Consider the following 18,952-nt stretch of genomic DNA (forward strand, 5'->3'; position numbering starts at 1 on the left):
ACTTTTTGACATCCATATTATACTCCTCAATTCTCTGCTGTTTTCTAGACTTTTACTGTTGGTAATGTTGGTTCTGCCCATTACATCTATGTTTTTCCTTCCCCTTCTCTGTCTGCCCTCAGTTCCTTGCATTCTGTCCATCTTACCCTCACCTCTCCCCCTCAGCCTTGCCTTACTGCTGACTGTGGCCTTATTACAGCCACTTCCATACTCAATTCTCCTCTGGCCTATTATTGATTCTGCCATCTTATATCCACCTCGTTTTCTCCTCTCACTCTTATATTCTTTCACTGTTTCTGCCTCTTCTACACTTCCCTCTCCCCTTACCCTCTCACTCGCTCCCCCAGCCTCATAATTTCTCTTGCTGTTTCTGCTTCTTTTGTTCAACCTCTCCGCTCTATGCTCCACACACATCTCCTTCCTCCTTAACCTCTTACCTTTTCTAATTAGATCTACTCCACACACATCCACTTTTCCTCCCCGTGCTGTGCTCTTCCCAGAGGGCTGTCACCCGGCCAGTGTATTACCAACATGGCCAGCGTTTTTGAGTAAAGGTGGTCAAATAACTTATAAACTCAGCCTAAGCCGTTTGTCCTGTTTGAAATATGATGTTTAAACTGTAAATGTAAATATAGAGCTTAGTAAAAATACTTCCAAGTTATAAATATAATTCTTGATGATTATTAAAGGTAACAGGGTGAGAATTGCAGTGCTAAAAAGATATGTAGCCGATTTTACCTAAATTATTATTCATGTATCTGCTCCATGCCCATCTAGACTCTTCAAATCTGCCAAAATGTCACCTATTTACCTGGAAAAGGTGGCAAACCTAACTTAGTCGATAATTTCTCCCCATTTTGATTACCTTTTCTTTTATTGTGAGTGTTACAGTATACCCTACTGTTCGTTCCTGAATGGGGAAATTTGATAAGACGTTAGGACACTTTAATGGCCCATCCCATTGCTGTTCTTGTGCAAAGGCAGCAATTAGGCACTTCATTCTGTGGGCGCGTACATGTATACGAATAAATAGATAGCCTCCAAAACAAAAGAGCACCATATTTAAAGAGACATAAATCTGTTATTTCATAATGCTCATTAGACAGACTGGATCAACAGCAAAATGTGAAATGGTCCCAGTCCCACAGGCGGACTGTAAAAGTAACGCAGACTGGATTTAAAATCTATAAATAGGTAATGTGTATTTTCGAATTAAAATAAATTAAAAAAATAAATGGCTACCCCTCCCCCCCCCCCCCCCCCCCCCCCCCCCCCCTAAGGTGACCATCATGTTGGAAAAGGATGGTAATGTCAAGAAAGGTATAAGTATGACACTAACTTCACGGTATAAAAAAAAAAATAATAATAATAAAATGCCAAAATGGTGCTCAAAATATTTTTTTCATGTAGTGTGAGCTAAAGGTAAGAGGGAATGAAGTAGGAAAGAAATAGCGTAGTGAAATACAATTTTGCACAATATAGTTGTAAAAAGAGAAAAGAACAGAATATTATTATTATTAAACTAAATTTGGTAAGACGCTCAGCTACCAAACAAGGTTTCCCGGCACCAACCAGTAGGAAGAGAGAGCAGAATAGGGAAACGGAGAATAAACAGCCAAGTCTTTAGATTTTTTTCAGAAACTACCAAATCTGTTTTCCTCAGGTAAGGTAAGAGGCATGGAATTCCACAAAGTGGGGCCAAGATAAGAGAAGGAGCGGCCGCGCATTCGCGACCGTTTGAATTTGGGAATGGTGAACCTAGATTGATGGTCTGATCGTAAGAGTTGTGACAAAGTGGGGCCAAGATAAGAGAAGGAGCGGCCGCGCATTCGCGACCGTTTGAATTTGGGAATGGTGAACCTAGATTGATGGTCTGATCGTAAGAGTTGTGAAGGGAGCTACGATTGTACCAGTGATTGCAGATATGTTGGGGCCACGGCCATTTTGATTTAATACATATACCATAATGCTTTGAATCTCATGTGTTTCTCTATCTTCAACAAGTGTAAGTCGCGAAGATAGTCAGTAACAGAATACTCAACAGCTTTGTTTAACCGGTGAATAGGTAAAATCTGACCATGCATGCCATCTGTCTTTGTACGTGCTTTCAGCCAGAGCATTAGATAAACACCTATGAGAAAGTTTCACAACCTAGTGGTACCGAACACATGGGATCAGAATTGGAGAAAGCCTATACCACAAGGAGTAATGGAGTCAGTTCAATTCAAAAGTACTTTATTCGTTTTTTTGCAAAAAACCATAGAAGTTCACATTACAAAATGTTTCAGGTTTGTTAAAAAGAAGAACATGTTAAAATATAAGTTGGTTAAAACAGGTATCCCCTGGTGTTAAAAGTAAAATCCATCTATTCCACGTTATAAAAGACATCATACAGTTCTATACATCCAGACATTTTCTGTAATTCATTGCACTTTTTAAAAAGCCAATCACATGGGGTATACAATCTAATTTTAACAGTTGTAAATAAAAGAGAGCGGTGCGTGCTTGTACAAAGAGCGTTCTGTTTAAAATAGGTTTTAGGTAAAGAGCTCTGGGGAATTCATAATATTTACAAAAAAACATAAAATGCAGCAAATCCTGCGGAGACAAACTGTCGCAGCCGCAGGGTTCTAGCACTGTTCCTCTATGACTTCCCCTTGGCACTGCTATTAAAATGTGAAACAAATTAAGCCTAAACCTAGTTAATAAGAAACGCTCATACGCTGTTAATGGCAATAGGAGATAAGGTTCCTCTCCGGGCGAGGTTTTGAGCATCATATGTAGATGCGCGTTTTGCTTCGTCATGTCCTTTTCCTCCCTTTCCATTACTTTTCGTGTGGAGAAGGACTTTTTGATGTACGCTACGTCATTTATGGTAATACCTTCCGGGTTTAGAAACCGATCCAGACGCCCCTCAATCCCAAGTCTGGTTTTAAGATACTTCAGCCAGGGAATCTTGGTCATACAGTCTAGGCTCATTGTCTCTTTCAGGAGACTGTGCGTTAAACCAAGCTGCTTGTTGAGCTAGCATTGTAGCCAGAATGTAAGAGGTCGCAAGGACAGGGTGTCGCTAATAAAAGGCTGACCAGTCTCTTCGTGTACAGACATGTTCGATGTCCCCTGTGGGACACACAGGAGCTGTTTTAAAAATGTATTTTCAACCACCTGTAGTCCCTCAAGGTTACAGTAACCCCATAACTCGCTTCCATAGGAAGCTATCGCAATGCTTTTTGCACGATAAACCTTCAGCATTGCTCCCACAGGTCTATTGCCCGTTCTCGCAGCAAAGTCAAATAGTGCAGCGTTAGCCCTTGTAACTTCTCCCCTCTTTTTATTCTGGAGTGGGACCCAGTTCAGCTGGTGATCAAAATAGACACCGAGACAGGAGAAAGTATTACACATAGGCACCGTGGTGCCATTAACTCTGAAATGGTGCTGATTTCCCCATCTGCATCACGTAAGATTTTGTATTTATGGATAGGTCGCGGCTGGCCATAAACCCGTGGAATGTGTCGAGTAAAGTTTGTAGCCCTTTCGGGGTACCGGCTAGGAGGACGGCGTCGTCCGCATGAAGCAAGACGGGCAGTCCCCGACGACCCACATAACGATAGTCCGCCCCTGTGTCCACCAATGTCTCTTCAAGGTCGTTTATATAAAGGTTAAAAAGAAAGGGTGCCACGATGCACCCCTGCCTGACCCCCCGACTAGTTCTGAAATTCCTTGTTACCTTGAGGTCCATTGGGTATCTTACGTTAGCCCTTGTGTCTCTATGAAGATCTTTTAGAAAGTTCACCAGTTTTTGCTCTACCCCCATGGCCTCCATGGACTGCCACAACTTTCCCCGGTTGACACAGTCAAAAGCTGAGGAAAGGTCCATGAAAGCCATGTAGATAGTTCCAGAACTAGCGAGAGTGTATTTGCCCAAAATCAGATAAAGATTTAGGCATTGTGCCACAGTCGAGTGCCCAGTCCAGAACCCATACTGGGCGTCTGAAATTATCTGCTTCTCCTCTGCCCACGAGGTTAGTGCACGATAAACCTTCAGCATTGCTCCCACAGGTCTATTGCCCGTTCTCGCAGCAAAGTCAAATAGTGCAGCGTTAGCCCTTGTAACTTCTCCCCTCTTTTTATTCTGGAGTGGGACCCAGTTCAGCTGGTGATCAAAATAGACACCGAGACAGGAGAAAGTATTACACATAGACACCGTGGTGCCATTAACTCTGAAATGGTGCTGATTTCCCCATCTGCATCACGTAATATTTTGTATTTATGGATAGGTCGCGGCTGGCCATAAACCCGTGGAATGTGTCGAGTAAAGTTTGTAGCCCTTTCGGGGTACGGGCTAGGAGGACGGCGTCGTCAGCATGAAGCAAGACGGGCAGTCCCCGACGACCCACATAACGATAGTCCGACCCTGTGTCCACCAATGTCTCTTCAAGGTCGTTTATATAAAGGTTAAAAAGAAAGGGTGCCACGATGCACCCCTGCCTGACCCCCCCGACTAGTTCTGAAATTCCTTGTTACCTTGAGGTCCATTGGGTATCTTACGTTAGCCCTTGTGTCTCTATGAAGATCTTTTAGAAAGTTCACCAGTTTTTGCTCTACCCCCATGGCCTCCATGGACTGCCACAACTTTCCCCGGTTGACACAGTCAAAAGCTGAGGAAAGGTCCATGAAAGCCATGTAGATAGTTCCAGAACGTGCAAGAGTGTATTTGCCCAAAATCAGATAAAGATTTAGGCATTGCGCCACAGTCGAGTGCCCAGTCCAGAACCCATACTGGGCGTCTGAAATTATCTGCTTCTCCTCTGCCCACGAGGTTAGCCTTTTAAGTATGAGCCCCCAAGGACTTTCCCAATGGAGTCAATCAAGGAGATGGGCCTATAATTTAGGGTGCTGTTTCTATCTCCCTTCTTAAACACCGGTACAATTGTTGATAGACCCCATGAGGGTGGGCAACCCTTTTCCGCTGCGGCGTTTCCCACTGCTGTCAAAACCGGGGCCCAGAATGGGGTACTAAATTTAAATAGGTCAGGTGGGATACCATCTGGGCCTGGGGCCTTCTTGTTCGAGAGATTATTGATTCCCTCTGTCATTTCCGCAATTGAAAATGTCATGGGGGCCACTACCGTCTCTGCTATTGGTAGGTCAGGGCATGGCACAGTGTCTTTGAAGATTGTGACAAAATGGGACACCCACTCATCCTCCGTGATGTTATGTTATGTTATTCGGAATTTATCAAGCGCACGGTCACCCAGGGGTTTCATGGCGCTAAAGTGAGACAGATGGTAAACAATACCCTAACCGTGCGCTTGCTTGAATAACCAGGTCTTCAGAGCACCCCTGAACTCCGCCAGCTTAGTACAGTTCCGGAGTGACAGGGGGAAGGAGTTCCACGTTTTTGGGGCAAGGTAAGCGAATCGGGATCCACCAAGTCGTTTCTTTTTGAACATAGGCAACGTGAGGAGGGACAAGTGGGTAGAACGAAGGTTACGGGTCGGTTCGTATTTGTTTATCAGATGATTGACGAACCTAGGGCTTTTGCCATGGAGGGCCTTGAAAATTATGCAGCCTACTTTAAAGGTAATCCGATGGGCTACAGGAAGCCAATGAAGGGAAGCTAACAGAGGTTTCGCCGAATTCCTGCGATTGCTTTTAAATATTAATCTAGCAGCTTGATTTTGAACAATCTGCAGGCGTTTAGAAAGAGCAAGGGGGAGGCCCAAATAAATGGAGTTGGAAAAGTCTAGTCGGGAAAGGACCAAGGCGATTACCACCTGAATAAGAGCAGTGTGTGTAAGCAGATGGGCAATTTTCTTGATCTTTCGTAACTGGAAAAAGCTGGAAGAGATCACCGTTCCGACCTGACTTTTCAGTGAAAGGTCGGAGTTAAGAGTGACCCCAAGGCTCTTCACCGACTGAGAAGGAGATGGAGGAGAACCCATCGAGGTCGGAAAAAAATGAGGGCCCCAACTCAATGCACTGTTACCTGGGAGTACCAGCTCGGTCTTTCCAGGATTGAGCTTTAGATGGTTCTGATCCATCCAGCCCTGAATGTGCAGCATAGTAGTCTGGAATTCCTCAACAGAGTCCGTTGAGTTTAGAGGGAATACCAGCTGCAGGTCGTCCGCATAATTGTAGATGGTGACTTTCCTGTTTTTTAGTGATTGCAGTAGCGGTTTGAGATATAAATTGAATAGGAGGGGAGATAATGATGAACCCTGCGGAACACCGCAGGTAGTGGAAAGTTTAGGTGCCATAAAGTTCTCCAGCTTGACTGCCTGGGATCGGTCCATCAGAAAGGACATAATCCAGCCAAAAGCTGAGCCGCTAAGGCCGGCTTGTTCGACACGGTGTAATAAGATGGTATGATCCACCGTGTCGAACGCGGCCGACAGGTCCAGGAGTACGAGGGCCTGGTGTATGCCATTATCGGCGTTGGTCCTTAGAGTATCCTGGACAGCGAGGATCACTGCCTCAGTGAAATGTGATATTTGATCCCACCTCATTCGTCCCTGTCATTAATAAGGTTGAGCGATTAAATGTGGACCAGAATCTAGAGGAGCTACCCACGGTGGCAGGATCCAAGAGTTCCGTCCAGAGATCTATTTTTAGTTCCTTTTTCCTGTTGGCCAGTACACTTTTATAGGAAAAACGGAGTGTACGAATCCTACATCTGTCCCGGGGATTTATTTAGAGGGCCTTTTTTAGTTCTCTGGGTGCCTTAGAGCAGTTATGACAGAACCATTTGGGGTCTCCAGAAACTGTAGGGCCTGTAGCATCTTTCCTACGTGTTAGCTATGCTATCAAAGGCTATAAGGACTCCTTCACCCAGTGGTTCTGTGCTAGTACAGATTGACAATTCAGTGGCACAGTCTTTTTTAAGGCTCTCCAGGAAATCAGGCGGAGTAACCTGGTTCCATTAAATGTGTCGTCCTCCATTTACGGGTTGCAGCGTGTTACTTCCCACAATTTTTCCCTTTTCTTCATGAGATTTCCTCCTAGTAGAATGCAAACTGGGTTATGGTTACTATGTGCACTTGGTGTTATACAAAAGGCCAGGAGGAGACTCATAATAGCTCTAGAAACTAGGATAAAATCTATGAAACTCCCTGAACTTCTACCCTTAAACGTGGGATCCTTTTGTGTTGAGTAATGGAGTCACTGTAACTAGAATTCAACACTGCTCACTTTTTATGTGCCCGTGATTATGGAGTGCTACCTGTTTTCCTTGTCCTTATACATTTTTTTTATATTGCCATTGGTGGCAAGTAAATCTTGATAATAGAGTGGATGAGGGTAACTTACTTCAGTAGACTAAAGAAAGCCATTGTTTTCTTTTCAGTATTATAAACAGGAACGGTTCATGCCTTCTGTGGTATCATCTTCATTTTGTGGTATCACCTCCATATAGGATGGGACCCGGAGTTCTTTATCCTTCCAATTAGAACCACCTTGCTGCGTCTCGTGCTTTTCAAGTGCATGGTATTGCAACATATCTGATTACAAAAAAGCTTTTTAGCATGCAGTATGCGAATGAGTTCTAAAGGACAATATGCTTTGATTCATAACTGAAAGATTGTGCTTGTTTTTTCTATTTATGAAAAAGGGCCAAAAAGGTAACATATTGTTTTAGAAGTTGCATCAGATCTCGATAATAATCGAGAAGTTAAAAATAAGCTAGTGTTACAGCGAAATACTTTTTCTTCTCAGTTCTTTCTCCTGTGAGATGTTACTTTTTCCATGCATCAATTATTAGTATGCAGATTATTTTTTTGATTTTTTATTCATAAAAATGATGGTGCTTAATTTTGGAAAGTTACATTAGCACCCCTTGGTTCAGTTCTTACTAAAGAGCATATTGTGCTTCTGGCACATCCCCACGCAACACAAACACCCACTTAACCTTTCATTTAAGTAATTAAGATTTCAGTTCCCTTTTTTTTTTCTTCATTTTAAGCACGAATATGTGTGCTCTACTTGCAACCAAGAAACATGAATGTGACTTCTCCAAACAGAAAAATACTTCTTGCAATTATCGATTCAAAGGGGAACCTCTGTGTTGTAGAGTAGTGCATGGTCTTTAGAGTACTGAAGATTTTCCACAGCTTCATAAAACTCAGAATTTTATTAAACACTGAATCTAATATTATGTAATATTCTTAATTGTGTAAGGATGCAATAATGGATACTGCATGATATTGACGACGGTGCTGTAGACATATTATGTTCACTTCCAGAAAACGAATCAATCTTTATGGTTGTAGGATTTATGTCAAACCATTATCTAAAAAATTATAAACTTGAAAATCGTTGACTCAGAAATCTCAACTTTGGTTAAACATCTCCAGAAAAAACGTTCAACTCGTTTTAAACTTTCCACCTATTAAAGGTCTTCTAGGTTAAGTTACTGTTACAAATTATCACATGTTTATTGACACTTGTTTAATAATGGGCTAACACTTGTTTAATAGTGGGCTAAGGTGGATGCCACATCTGTTGTACAAGGATATTTATGTAAATTTTAGATTTTGGCGGTCTGTTTCCTAAGACATTTTAACAGTCTCTTTTTTTTTTTTTAGTCTGTGTATTCAAATGGTAATTCTTAGAGCGCTGCACCATTGACAGATAATCCCTCCATAGGGTTGGAGGTCGGAAACATCGTGCGTTGACTGTTTTAGCCTTATCATCTAGGACTAGGTATTGAGTCTTGTACAGTGACTTACAGGATGTTCTAAATTTTCTTATCTCCATTCTTTTTAGGACTCGTGACAGAGAGACTGCCCTCCAGCTAGCTATCAAGAATCAGCTGCCTCTCGTTGTGGATGCTATTTGCACCCGTGGGGCTGACATGTCTGTACCGGATGAGAAAGGGAATCCACCATTATGGCTTGCTCTGGAAAACGAGCTTGAGGATATAGCATCGACTCTGGTGAGACATCTAAATAAAGTTTATTCTCTGATTTTCTTATTAAAAAAGAGTTCATCTTGAATTCTTTGTGATGATCGAACCAAAGTGTGAAGCCCCAAAATAATTCATGATCTGTGGTATGAGCTGGCATTTCTTAAATAAAGACAATTGGAGCATTGTCGTTGTATGATCATTCATAAAAGGTTGCTTAAGGAACCCTGCCTATAAGAACTTCTTTCTGTTCAACATTCAAAATGAGTATGTCAGGCGACATTATTTAAAAAAAGTTCTTGAAAGTGCTTGCTTCGAAACCGTATGCAAGTGATAGCCAATGTTCTTTTCATGTGAAGTATACAGGACCAGCCTTGGCCATTCGTTAACCCTATCTGATTTGTGTTACACAAACTTTATAAAAATACAGTCATTCCAGTTCCCTATTGATGAGGGGCGCATACCTATCCACAAGCAGACCATTACAGTTTTCCAACAATGACTCCAGCTCACATTCATTATCTTAGAATGTTTTTTCCAGTCCATCGTTCTGACTCAAAACACTTTTTAAAGTTGTTTTCATCCTGCTTATTTTTTCTTATTTTAAATGTTCTACACATAAAAAACAGAGGAAGCATGTTTCAAACTGTATCACCCTAAGCGGGCTTTATATTAATTTACATTTTAATTTACATTACATATTCAAGTTATTTTTCCTCTCTGACAAAGCATGACATTGTGAATAAAAACTTGTGTTTCTGTAAATGTTTTCTTGTATGTATGGGTGAATGTGATATTGATATTTATATATTGGGAACCTATGCAAAAAAACAGTGCTGCACAGGGTCAAAAGTAAGCACAAAGTCAACGAGTGATAGAAGAGAAAGCTGCTAATTAGGCTAACTGCATTTTGATGTGTGTTTTTTAAAGATGTGTGTCTTGAACACTGTCCTAAATTGGAGCAGAGTTGCAGTATTCTTATGGATACACAGCTGTTTCAGATCCTCGTTGCATAGATGGAAAAGGCTCGCTGTCTTGTTTTTTTCTTTTTTATACTTCTTAGTTTGCAGTCTGATGGTGGCCTGGCTGTGGTTATGCTGACATCTTTCAGAGATGGTAAGCTCTTATACAAGATAAAAGGGATTCTCATTATAATGGCTTTGTAAATGACGTAGGTGGTTTTGAAGATTGTGCAAACTGACAAGAGGAGCGAATGGACTTCTATCAGGATGGGGGTGATGTAATCAGATTTCTGGGTGAGATTGACTGGAGCCTGTAGGATGCCCATAATGGGTGCCAGTGTGTGCAGTCTGGCAGGGCATGGAGCATAGAGTTACCACCATCCAGACACAATAGTATGAGAGCCTGACTATCGGTTCTGAAGTCACTTTATGGAAGAAACTAATTCACTTTCTCTAGAACAGGTGGTCTATCTTTTCTTGGCAATGTATTCCTTGATGGTGAGCTTGGTGCCTAAGGTGAATCCAAGTGATGTATTCCATTCAAGACTCCAGAGTGTGAATTAGGGTTGGATGATCGAATATGTCGAAGGTAGATAAACTGTACAATAATATCAGCAGGCAGGGGTCTTCTTCATTTTTGGTCAGGAAGGTTTTGTTTAAATTATGTAAGTTAACAATCTCTGTGCTGCAGCTTGACTTGACGTCAGATTGTTAGTCATGCAGGAGATGGTTAACACTAATGTGATCTTTGAGTTGAGCGTAGGCTGCCTTTTCAGTGATCTTACGAATGAGGGGTAGCTGAGTGATGGGGCGGTTGTTGGTGAAGCCATCTTGGGCGAATATCAGTTTTGTTAAGAGCGAGAGCATCCGACCAGTCTTGTGAGCTTTTGGGAATATGCCTTGAGCGAGGGAGGCATTGCCAATGATGAGTATGGGTGGGAGAGCTTCTCCAGAGAGAACATTGGTGAAGGACGAGGGTAAGACATAATCTTAATGGGAAGTGGATTTGAGGGAGTTGAATTTGTCAGCAGGAGCTGTAAGACACAGGACTTTGTAGTCTGACCACTGGCCGATTCTACTAGAAGGGATGAGCCTTAGAGGAGAAACAGGCATGTTATTGTTGAACATCTTTATTTTTTCATAGAAGATTATGTTGAGGGCATTGTTTTTATTACTTTTTAAATTATGTTGCCCTTTTTTCACTTCTTGAATAACATTTCTTTATTTTTATATTTGTTTCACTTCAAATAAGGCAAGTTATCTTTCAGACATTGAGCATCTTCAAATTCGGTTCTCATTGTGATTGTAAGATGCTGGGTGAGGATGGGTATCTTGCTGCTGACACAGCCACTCCAGTTAGATGCTGGGATTCGCAGCACTTGTAGAAGAATTGGTTTATTCTCTCTTGACACTAAAACTGTTTGTAGGTGGATATGACATTAACTGGTAGCAGATTTGTTTGTGCCTGGCACTATCTAGCTCCAGTCAGAAAGCGATAGAAAGAGCTCCTAAACTACACAAAATGCAGCCTGTCACAAGAGAGGTGCATGCTTTCTCCCATTAGAAGATCAGCAAGGAGCCACCTTCAATGTGTTTTCTAGTCAGGGAGATACTTTTGATAACAAGAGGAGCAAGATTTGTGTATTTTGAAACCTTGAGGACAAAGATGATCAGTTCACTGTGCGCTTTCATACCTTCTTTGTCGGAGTCTTTGGAGAAGGGGAATTCTGTTTGTGGATCTATTATAGTGATCCTTTTGTCTTCTTGCAAATAAGTGCATGGTTCTGTCCTTTTTAGCTTGCTTGTGGTCGGCACGTTCTGGTCAGTATGTTGTGCTTGCTGAGCCTTTCTCATTGTAAGTGAAGGAATGTTCTCCATGCCATATCTGTTATGAGCTTGAAGAATTAGCATTCAAGCACAAACAGCCAGAAAGACCTATTGCTTCCTTCATACACAGAGAGAGAGTTTTGAGATTTTCTTATCAGTCACTGGCTTCTTTGTGTGATGCCCCTTCATTTATTAGTTTGAGGCATTGTTGGATGCATCTTCAATCAGTTTACTGTCCTGATTTTGGATATTAGGTGTATGATTTTCCCTCCTAGGGATTTGTTCCATTGGAATGTATGAGGGACTATTTTACATATGAAAAGTACACACAATTATTATTATTATTAGCTAGCTTGTAAAGGGCCTGGTTACTTCAACGGAGTGTCCCCGCACTAGAACATCAAATAAAATACCCAGTGACAGCCCTGACCTAGCGCCCTTCCTGCGCATAGGACTGACATAACAGTAGAAGGCATGAATATTACTTCCCTCCACCAGAAGGGTGTCGGAAGAGCCAAGTTAAAAAAAAAACAGAGACTCTGACACGCAGGTCCTAAGATCTGCAGGCAGGTCATTCCATTCCTTAGCTGCCAGGAAGCCAAAAGATCTCCCTCCACTGTGCCCTTACCCTGGGCACAATCAGCCTTGCAGAGCCAAGCGATTTCAGATCCCTTGCGGGCCGATAAACTGTAAGAAGGGGGAGCAAGAATCACGGCCCCCTTCTGACTAAGGATCCTATGACCGAAGCATAAGGCCTTAAAATTAACTCTGGCCTGAATTGGGAGCTAATGAAGTTTCTTCAAAGCTTCCCCCACGAGACCCGCCTAGGGATGTTCAAGATCAGCCGGGCTGCAGCATTTTGGACCTTCTGCAAGAGGTTCAAATTTCTAGCAGTCACCTCTAAGTACAATGTGTTGCAATAATCAAGGCAAGATTTAACAAGAGCCTGTACAATATTGCTTTTAGCGTCAAGGATGAGCAGGTCTAACATTTTGCATAGCATTTTAAGAATGCCAAAGCAGGCTCCGGCCACAGCTGTAATTTGCTCAGAGGACGACAGATTTTCACCAAACCATACACCCAGATTCTTCACCTTGGCTTTCGGTGCCGGAGAAGGTCCTAGTTCCTCAGGCCACCAATGCTGTGACTAGAGAGAGGGCTGTTTTCCAACAACCATCACCTTTGTCTTCCCTGCATTCAGCTGGAGGCAGCTGTAACTCATCTAGTCCGCAAGTTCCCCCAAGCAGACCTTAAAATCCAGAGTCCTTTTGCTCCAGGGTCACAACCAGCTGAGGGTCATCAGCATATGACACCATCTTTATCCCATGCCTCAAAACGATATAAGCCAGACGCCGCATATCGATATTATACAGAGTGGGGATAAGAGCCGAACCCTGCGGTACCCCCTGCGACAGAGGACTGACTTTGGAATTAAATGGATGTTGCATAACCTGGAAGGATCTGTTCTGCAAGAATTTTTTCATTCATTCCCATGTGCCACCGTCCAAGCAGGCTGTGGGACACCATGTCGAACGCAGCACTCGAGTACAAAAAGATCATAGCAGCAGTCCTTTCTTCATCTGCAGCAATTCTCAGAACCTCTGCTGCCAGGGGAAGGTGCTATGGAGTGTCCTAGAACCAGACTGGGTATTGTGAAGAACCCATCTCTCTTCCAGAAACATAAGACAGTTATCCATTAAGATGTTTCTCTGCAATTTTTGCTACATAGGGGAGCAGAGAGATCGGTCTCAGATTTTCAAGAAGAGCGGGATCCAAAGATGGTTTCTTCAGCAATGGGACCACCATAGCGTGTTTCCAATTACTGGGAGCCTGCCCCGTGCTAAAGGACATGTTCATTAGGGAAGTGCGAACTGGGGCAATAGCTTTCTTCCCTTGCCGCAAAATCTTTGGGGAAACCGGGTCAGCTTTAGAAACCTCACTTTCCAGAGGAGAATGAAAAACAAACATATCCTCGGTCCAGGAGGGAAAAACAAGCTTATCCTTGGTCCAGGGGGCCTCTACAACATGAGCGGAATAAAAAATTCCTGCTACTTTCTGGGAAGGTGGCATATATTTGATCTATCTTGCCCATAAAATAGTCAGCGACCTTATTACAGTGATCCCGCTTACAACTGGATTTCAATTGCGCCAGTTCTTCTGAAAACCATTTTTACAGAAGCTGTCAAATGTGTGATTTTACATGGTTTCAGTGGTACCCGGGAGTCCACAGCCTCCGTGATGCAGCAATATATTAAGTTATTAGCTATCTGGATATCGACCCCTAAATCAGGGGTACTACAAGCCAGTGCCTCTTCAAAGGAGTCCTGAGTTAAAGCGGCCCATTTCCGAACCATCATGGGCTCAGAGCACTTTCCATGCTTGCAGAGGGCCTTTCTAGAGGTCAGAATCCTGAAAGGGAGTATATAATGGTCAGACCAGGCTACAGGGACTGGTAATGCTGCATCTACCTGAGTATAATTCGTAAAGATATTATCGAACGTATGGCCCCTATTGTGTGCGGGAGTATGGACCAATTGATTAAGGCCCATTGCCTGGAGACCTAGGGTCAGCTCCGCAGATTCTTTACTTTCCTTATCTTCTAAATGAAGATTAGGATCACCCAAGTGAATGAAATTAGGGTAGCGAATAGCATAAGGTGATAGTATTTCCAAAAGCTCATTAATAAAAGCTCTGCCCGGGCCAGGGGGTCTATAGATAAGAAGCCCTACAATCGATTTTGTACTAGTGATAGTTAGATTAAAAAAGGCTGCTTCGCAGCTAGACATTGGTTGTTTATACATTTTAAGCTGAAATTCTTTCCTGAATATCACAGCAAGGCCCCGCCCCCCTCTGACCAGTCCTATCCACCCTAAGGATTGCGTAGCCTTTGGGTAGGGCATCCAGGATATCCGGTCGGACGTATCATTAGGCCAGGTTTCAACTAGAAATAGCCCAGCCGGTTTTGGGTCAGTAAGAAAATCATAGATTTCTAAACTGTGTTTGCTAAGCGATCTGCAATTAAGGGATAGTCAGAGTAAGGGGACGCTAACAGTTCTCAATGGTTCCCTTCTACCCCTTGCTTCCCCACCTAATGTCAGCAGAAAGCCACAGGTCTTGCAGTCCCTTCGCCTGCTATCGGCCACCATAGAGTGTAGACAAACCGTGTCCCCAAGACATCTAAGGGCCAACAATTCCTCAAATGAGTACACATTCCTAAGCTTGACAAAAGAACCCCGGCGCCATCCGGGCGCAGACAGGCTTGCCTTTGGCGCGCCAGCAGTGCTCGTCTGCTGCGCGCCCACTTGAGCATGCGATGAAATAGTGTGTGCGCTGGGAGAACTAGACCGCTCCAGCAGCACTACACTCGGCGCCGAAAGGGAGGGTAGCGAAAATGGTGCCGAGGGTACGTCGCAGGGCCCTCTGCTCAATCGGCACAAGCCGTGGCGGGCCATGGGCGAGAGTACCCTAGTTGAATCTAGGTGCCAGCAAGCGGTAAGCAGCCCCACTCTCTTCCCCCACTGTACCAACAACTGTGCATCAAGAATATAAAAAGGTATTTTTAAAATCAGGGTTAAAACTAACAAAGCAACGAATAGGAGTTGTCAAATGCAACAGTGCTAGCGAGTACAGCGCGAAGGACTCACAGATGTCCGCTGAGTGCCCGCTTGAGCATGTGCCTAAATAGTGTGCGCTGGGAGCACTAGACCGCTCCAGCAGTGCCACACTCAATGCCGGAAGTGAGGGTAGTGAAAAATTATGCCGAGGTTACGTCGCACAATGCAAATGACATTTAATTATTTATCTCATACACGCATTGTATACAGAAAGCAATAATTTTTTAATTGCATTTTTCTGTGCACTGTTTTATTGTATTCTTTTTTTCTGTACTGAAGTGTGAGCCTCGCTTTAAATAGCCTAATTGCTTCTTTTTGTTTGTATATCGGGACAGCCTGACCCTGAAATGTCCCCTCCCAAAGTCTTGCAATATCATGGCTCCTGCTGCACCTTGCCCCACTTGGGGCAGGTTATCATGGCAGTCCTGGCTTCTGCTCTCCTCCACCCTCCGTGTCACTGTTTATATGCAGGTCAGCGATCCCAGTTGCTTTTTTATGCAACCCTCTGCCATCCTTTGCCCTGCCATGCCTGCCTGTCTGCCTGGTGGGCCACTCATTTCTTTTTAATGGTGAGTACTTATCAGTTTTTTCAGTGCAGATGTCAATCCGTTCATTTGATCTATGGAGTGCCTGGCAGCCATCCGTCATGGTAATGTTTACCAAAAGTGTATGAAGTGGGAACGTAAAACCTTTTGATGACTTGACACGTAGTCCTCACTGATACTACCTTACCTCCATTAACTTTATGACCAATACCATTGCCAACAAAAACATCATTAGAAAAACCAAATTACTACTATCAGCCACTACTTCAACCATCAGAACAATCTTGTGTGAGTTTTGCAAGTTTGTTTGTGAGGGGGGTAGGTGTGCATGTGAGTAAGACAAAGGGTGATATGAGTGTGTGAGAGACATTGTGTGTGGTATGTTTAATATAACTGCATTACATTTGCAAAGACAATCAGTCTGTCTTTAATGCTGTAAAATCATACAAGCAGCGTTTTTTGGATGGCATGCGTATATGTGCATGTATTATCACACTAAAGCCAGGCCAATTGGCATTAGAGCTATTTAGAAAAGTGTCAGCCCTTAGCATATGAACAAGTGACATACCAACGGTCCTCTTATTTAGACCAGAAAAGGCAGATAAAATGTTTAGTGTAATTGTTCTTTTATTATTGCATGTGGCGTAGAATAGATGTTTTAAAGTAACACTTGTATGCATTATCTGAGAGTTGTTTTTTGTCCAGCTCCTTTGACTTCAGGCATTTATATAGATGTGATTCATTCTTAAACTAATTCTTTAGTTTGATCCTTTCATAGGGGTAGCCATTATATTGGTGTTTCTTGATATTTTTGATGTCAGCACATGTTATGATAAAGTACCATACTTTATCTGCTTTGTGCACAGTGTTATGGAAAGCAAGTTGCAACATGACATTTATTTTGTATACTTAAGATCCAAATGAATGTTCTATTTTATGTCAATTTATCCAAGGGAGATCTCATCCTGTTTTGGTCACTAGTCTATGCTTGAAAGCCAAAATGAAAGCTTCACAATCTGAATGTGATGTGTACTGTAAGATGCTTCATTAAAAGCATAAACCTTAGTTTGACAACTCTATTATGTGTGGGATATAGTTGACAGTGTTCCCATTACAAACATAACTAAGGTTTCTTGTCATATTACATTTCCTTTCATATTATTAATCCAAATATCCTACATTATAAATTGAGAAGTGTTGTCGTGGAAGGATGCATGGGTGATATCCCTTCCACCAAAACAAATTCAACCTCTGTGGCTTTCCAGAAGTCGATATCCATGTATGTGACTTTTAGTGCAGTTAATTAATTTGCAGCACTGGCTCAAGCTGCAGCAGTGACCCATGTAGCCACTGTCTGCAGGAGACTATGTTTCATTCTGTTTTGTTCATCAGAATATCTTGTTGAGTGCTAAGCAGTGAACAGTTGAATTTGCTTGATATCCAAATTGTAGTTATTTTTTAATTTTATTTAAGTACTTATGGTATTTGCAGACCCCACAGATCCCAAAAGGTATTTTGAAGTTAGCCTTTCTGTGAATGCTTGAAAACAGTCACACATCCAAAGCACTTAAACAAGTGGGTCTTAAATTTCTTCCAAAACAGTATTTGCCAGATTCTTGAGTATTGGGTGACAAAGATTTTCTCCCAGTTTTTTTTGTATTTCTGTACATATTTGGATTCTCTTTTTTCTTGTTTTCATTCAGGTACGGCATGGATGTGATGCTACTTTCTGGAGTTCAGGACCAAATGGATGTTTGCAGACGCTTCTACATCGAGCTATTGATGAAAATAGTGAGCGCATTGCCTGCTTTCTTATCCGCAGGTGAGATGCTCCTCTAAGATTCTTTTTTAACAGCTTAATGGCTGTTTTCCGAACATGGAGGTAGTATTTGTGAATTTGATACCATTCTGGAGTCTCAAAACCTCCTAAGAGGGATTTTATAAGTTTGGTTGACCGTTTTGTGTGTGCTGAGAAAGGCTATATGGAATATGTGAAATACATTGTAGTCCTTTCTCTTATAGTATTGCTTTCTTCTGTGCTCAGTGGCTGTGATGTAAATAGCTCCAGGAAGCCAGGCCCAAATGGGGAAGGGGAAGAGGAGGCCAGAGATGGACAAACACCTCTGCACTTAGCAGCATCTTGGGGTCTTGAAGAGGTTGTGCAGTGCCTTCTTGAATTCGGTGCAGATGTCAATGCTCAGGTATGTGCATTGTTAAATAGTTAGTTTAAAATGATGTAACACCTATAGTTTTGCGTTAATTTCTATTCTCATGAAAACCTATTTTGTTTCTTTTGAAAAATCCTTGAAATGTGACCTGTGAATGATAGATCTCCTATTCTGTGCCATCTTCATTTATGATGCTCCCTTATATTCAAATTACCTTGTTTGTCTCCCCTCTGCACTGAGCCGCCACACTGAGCCATGCCACAAGCATTTTCATAATGTGCTGAAGTATTAGGGATAGGTTAAAATTACCTTATGTAAATAGGTGGTTGTGTTTAGATGCTGTAGTGATTGGACTGCAAGAATCATTTGTAACCTGTAACTATTCTTTATAAAGGTTATTTCTAGAACCCAAAAGGCCAAATTTCCCCATCGGTCAAGAAAAATAATTGTGCTTTGGACATGCGCTGCTGTAGATTCAAGCTATGAAACAGACCTGCTATCTACTGTTGGGCTCAGACATTACAAGTTGTTTTTCTTCAAAGAAGTTTACATTTCAAGGTGACTCTTGCGCCCTTCTCAGATTCTCACAATGCACCAAGGCACAGGCTCCATCTCTAGTTTTCTGCCATCTGTTTTTGACACATTTCCACAGCTTGGTCACTGCTGCACACTGGGAAATAGTAATGTTTGTGGGGGACAACTGGAGCACAATTATCCCGAAGACATTGATCATTCAACATAAAATATAAAGAAATTATCGCTACATTGATAGTATTGAGACTGAATTGCTTTATAAGTCTGAGGCCCGGTCATATAAAAACGACTAGCATGGGCAGTCGTTTATATAGTACACACCATTTAAATAGTGCCCTTCTTACAACAGTAAATGACTTTAGTATTCCGCCATATAAAGCTGTGAAAACCTAAAAAGCTG

The 18,952-nt window shown here is 42.3% G+C and overlaps 1 protein-coding gene across 1 annotated transcript in view; it reads left to right on the top strand.

The window, feature by feature from the left end:
• Positions 1 to 18,952, top strand: part of ANKFY1 (ankyrin repeat and FYVE domain containing 1) — a 505,630-nt gene that overhangs the window by 309,495 nt on the left and 177,183 nt on the right. Inside the window, exons 15-17 of the mRNA XM_086954801.1 lie at positions 8,764 to 8,932; positions 17,554 to 17,672; positions 17,895 to 18,051. Coding sequence (XP_086810927.1) covers positions 8,764 to 8,932; positions 17,554 to 17,672; positions 17,895 to 18,051 — 445 coding nt within the window. The remainder of the gene's footprint in view (positions 1 to 8,763; positions 8,933 to 17,553; positions 17,673 to 17,894; positions 18,052 to 18,952) is intronic.

This window comes from Lissotriton vulgaris, chromosome 2_1 (genome assembly GCF_964263255.1).
Source record: "Lissotriton vulgaris chromosome 2_1, aLisVul1.2, whole genome shotgun sequence".
Taxonomy (NCBI): Eukaryota; Metazoa; Chordata; class Amphibia; order Caudata; family Salamandridae; genus Lissotriton; species Lissotriton vulgaris.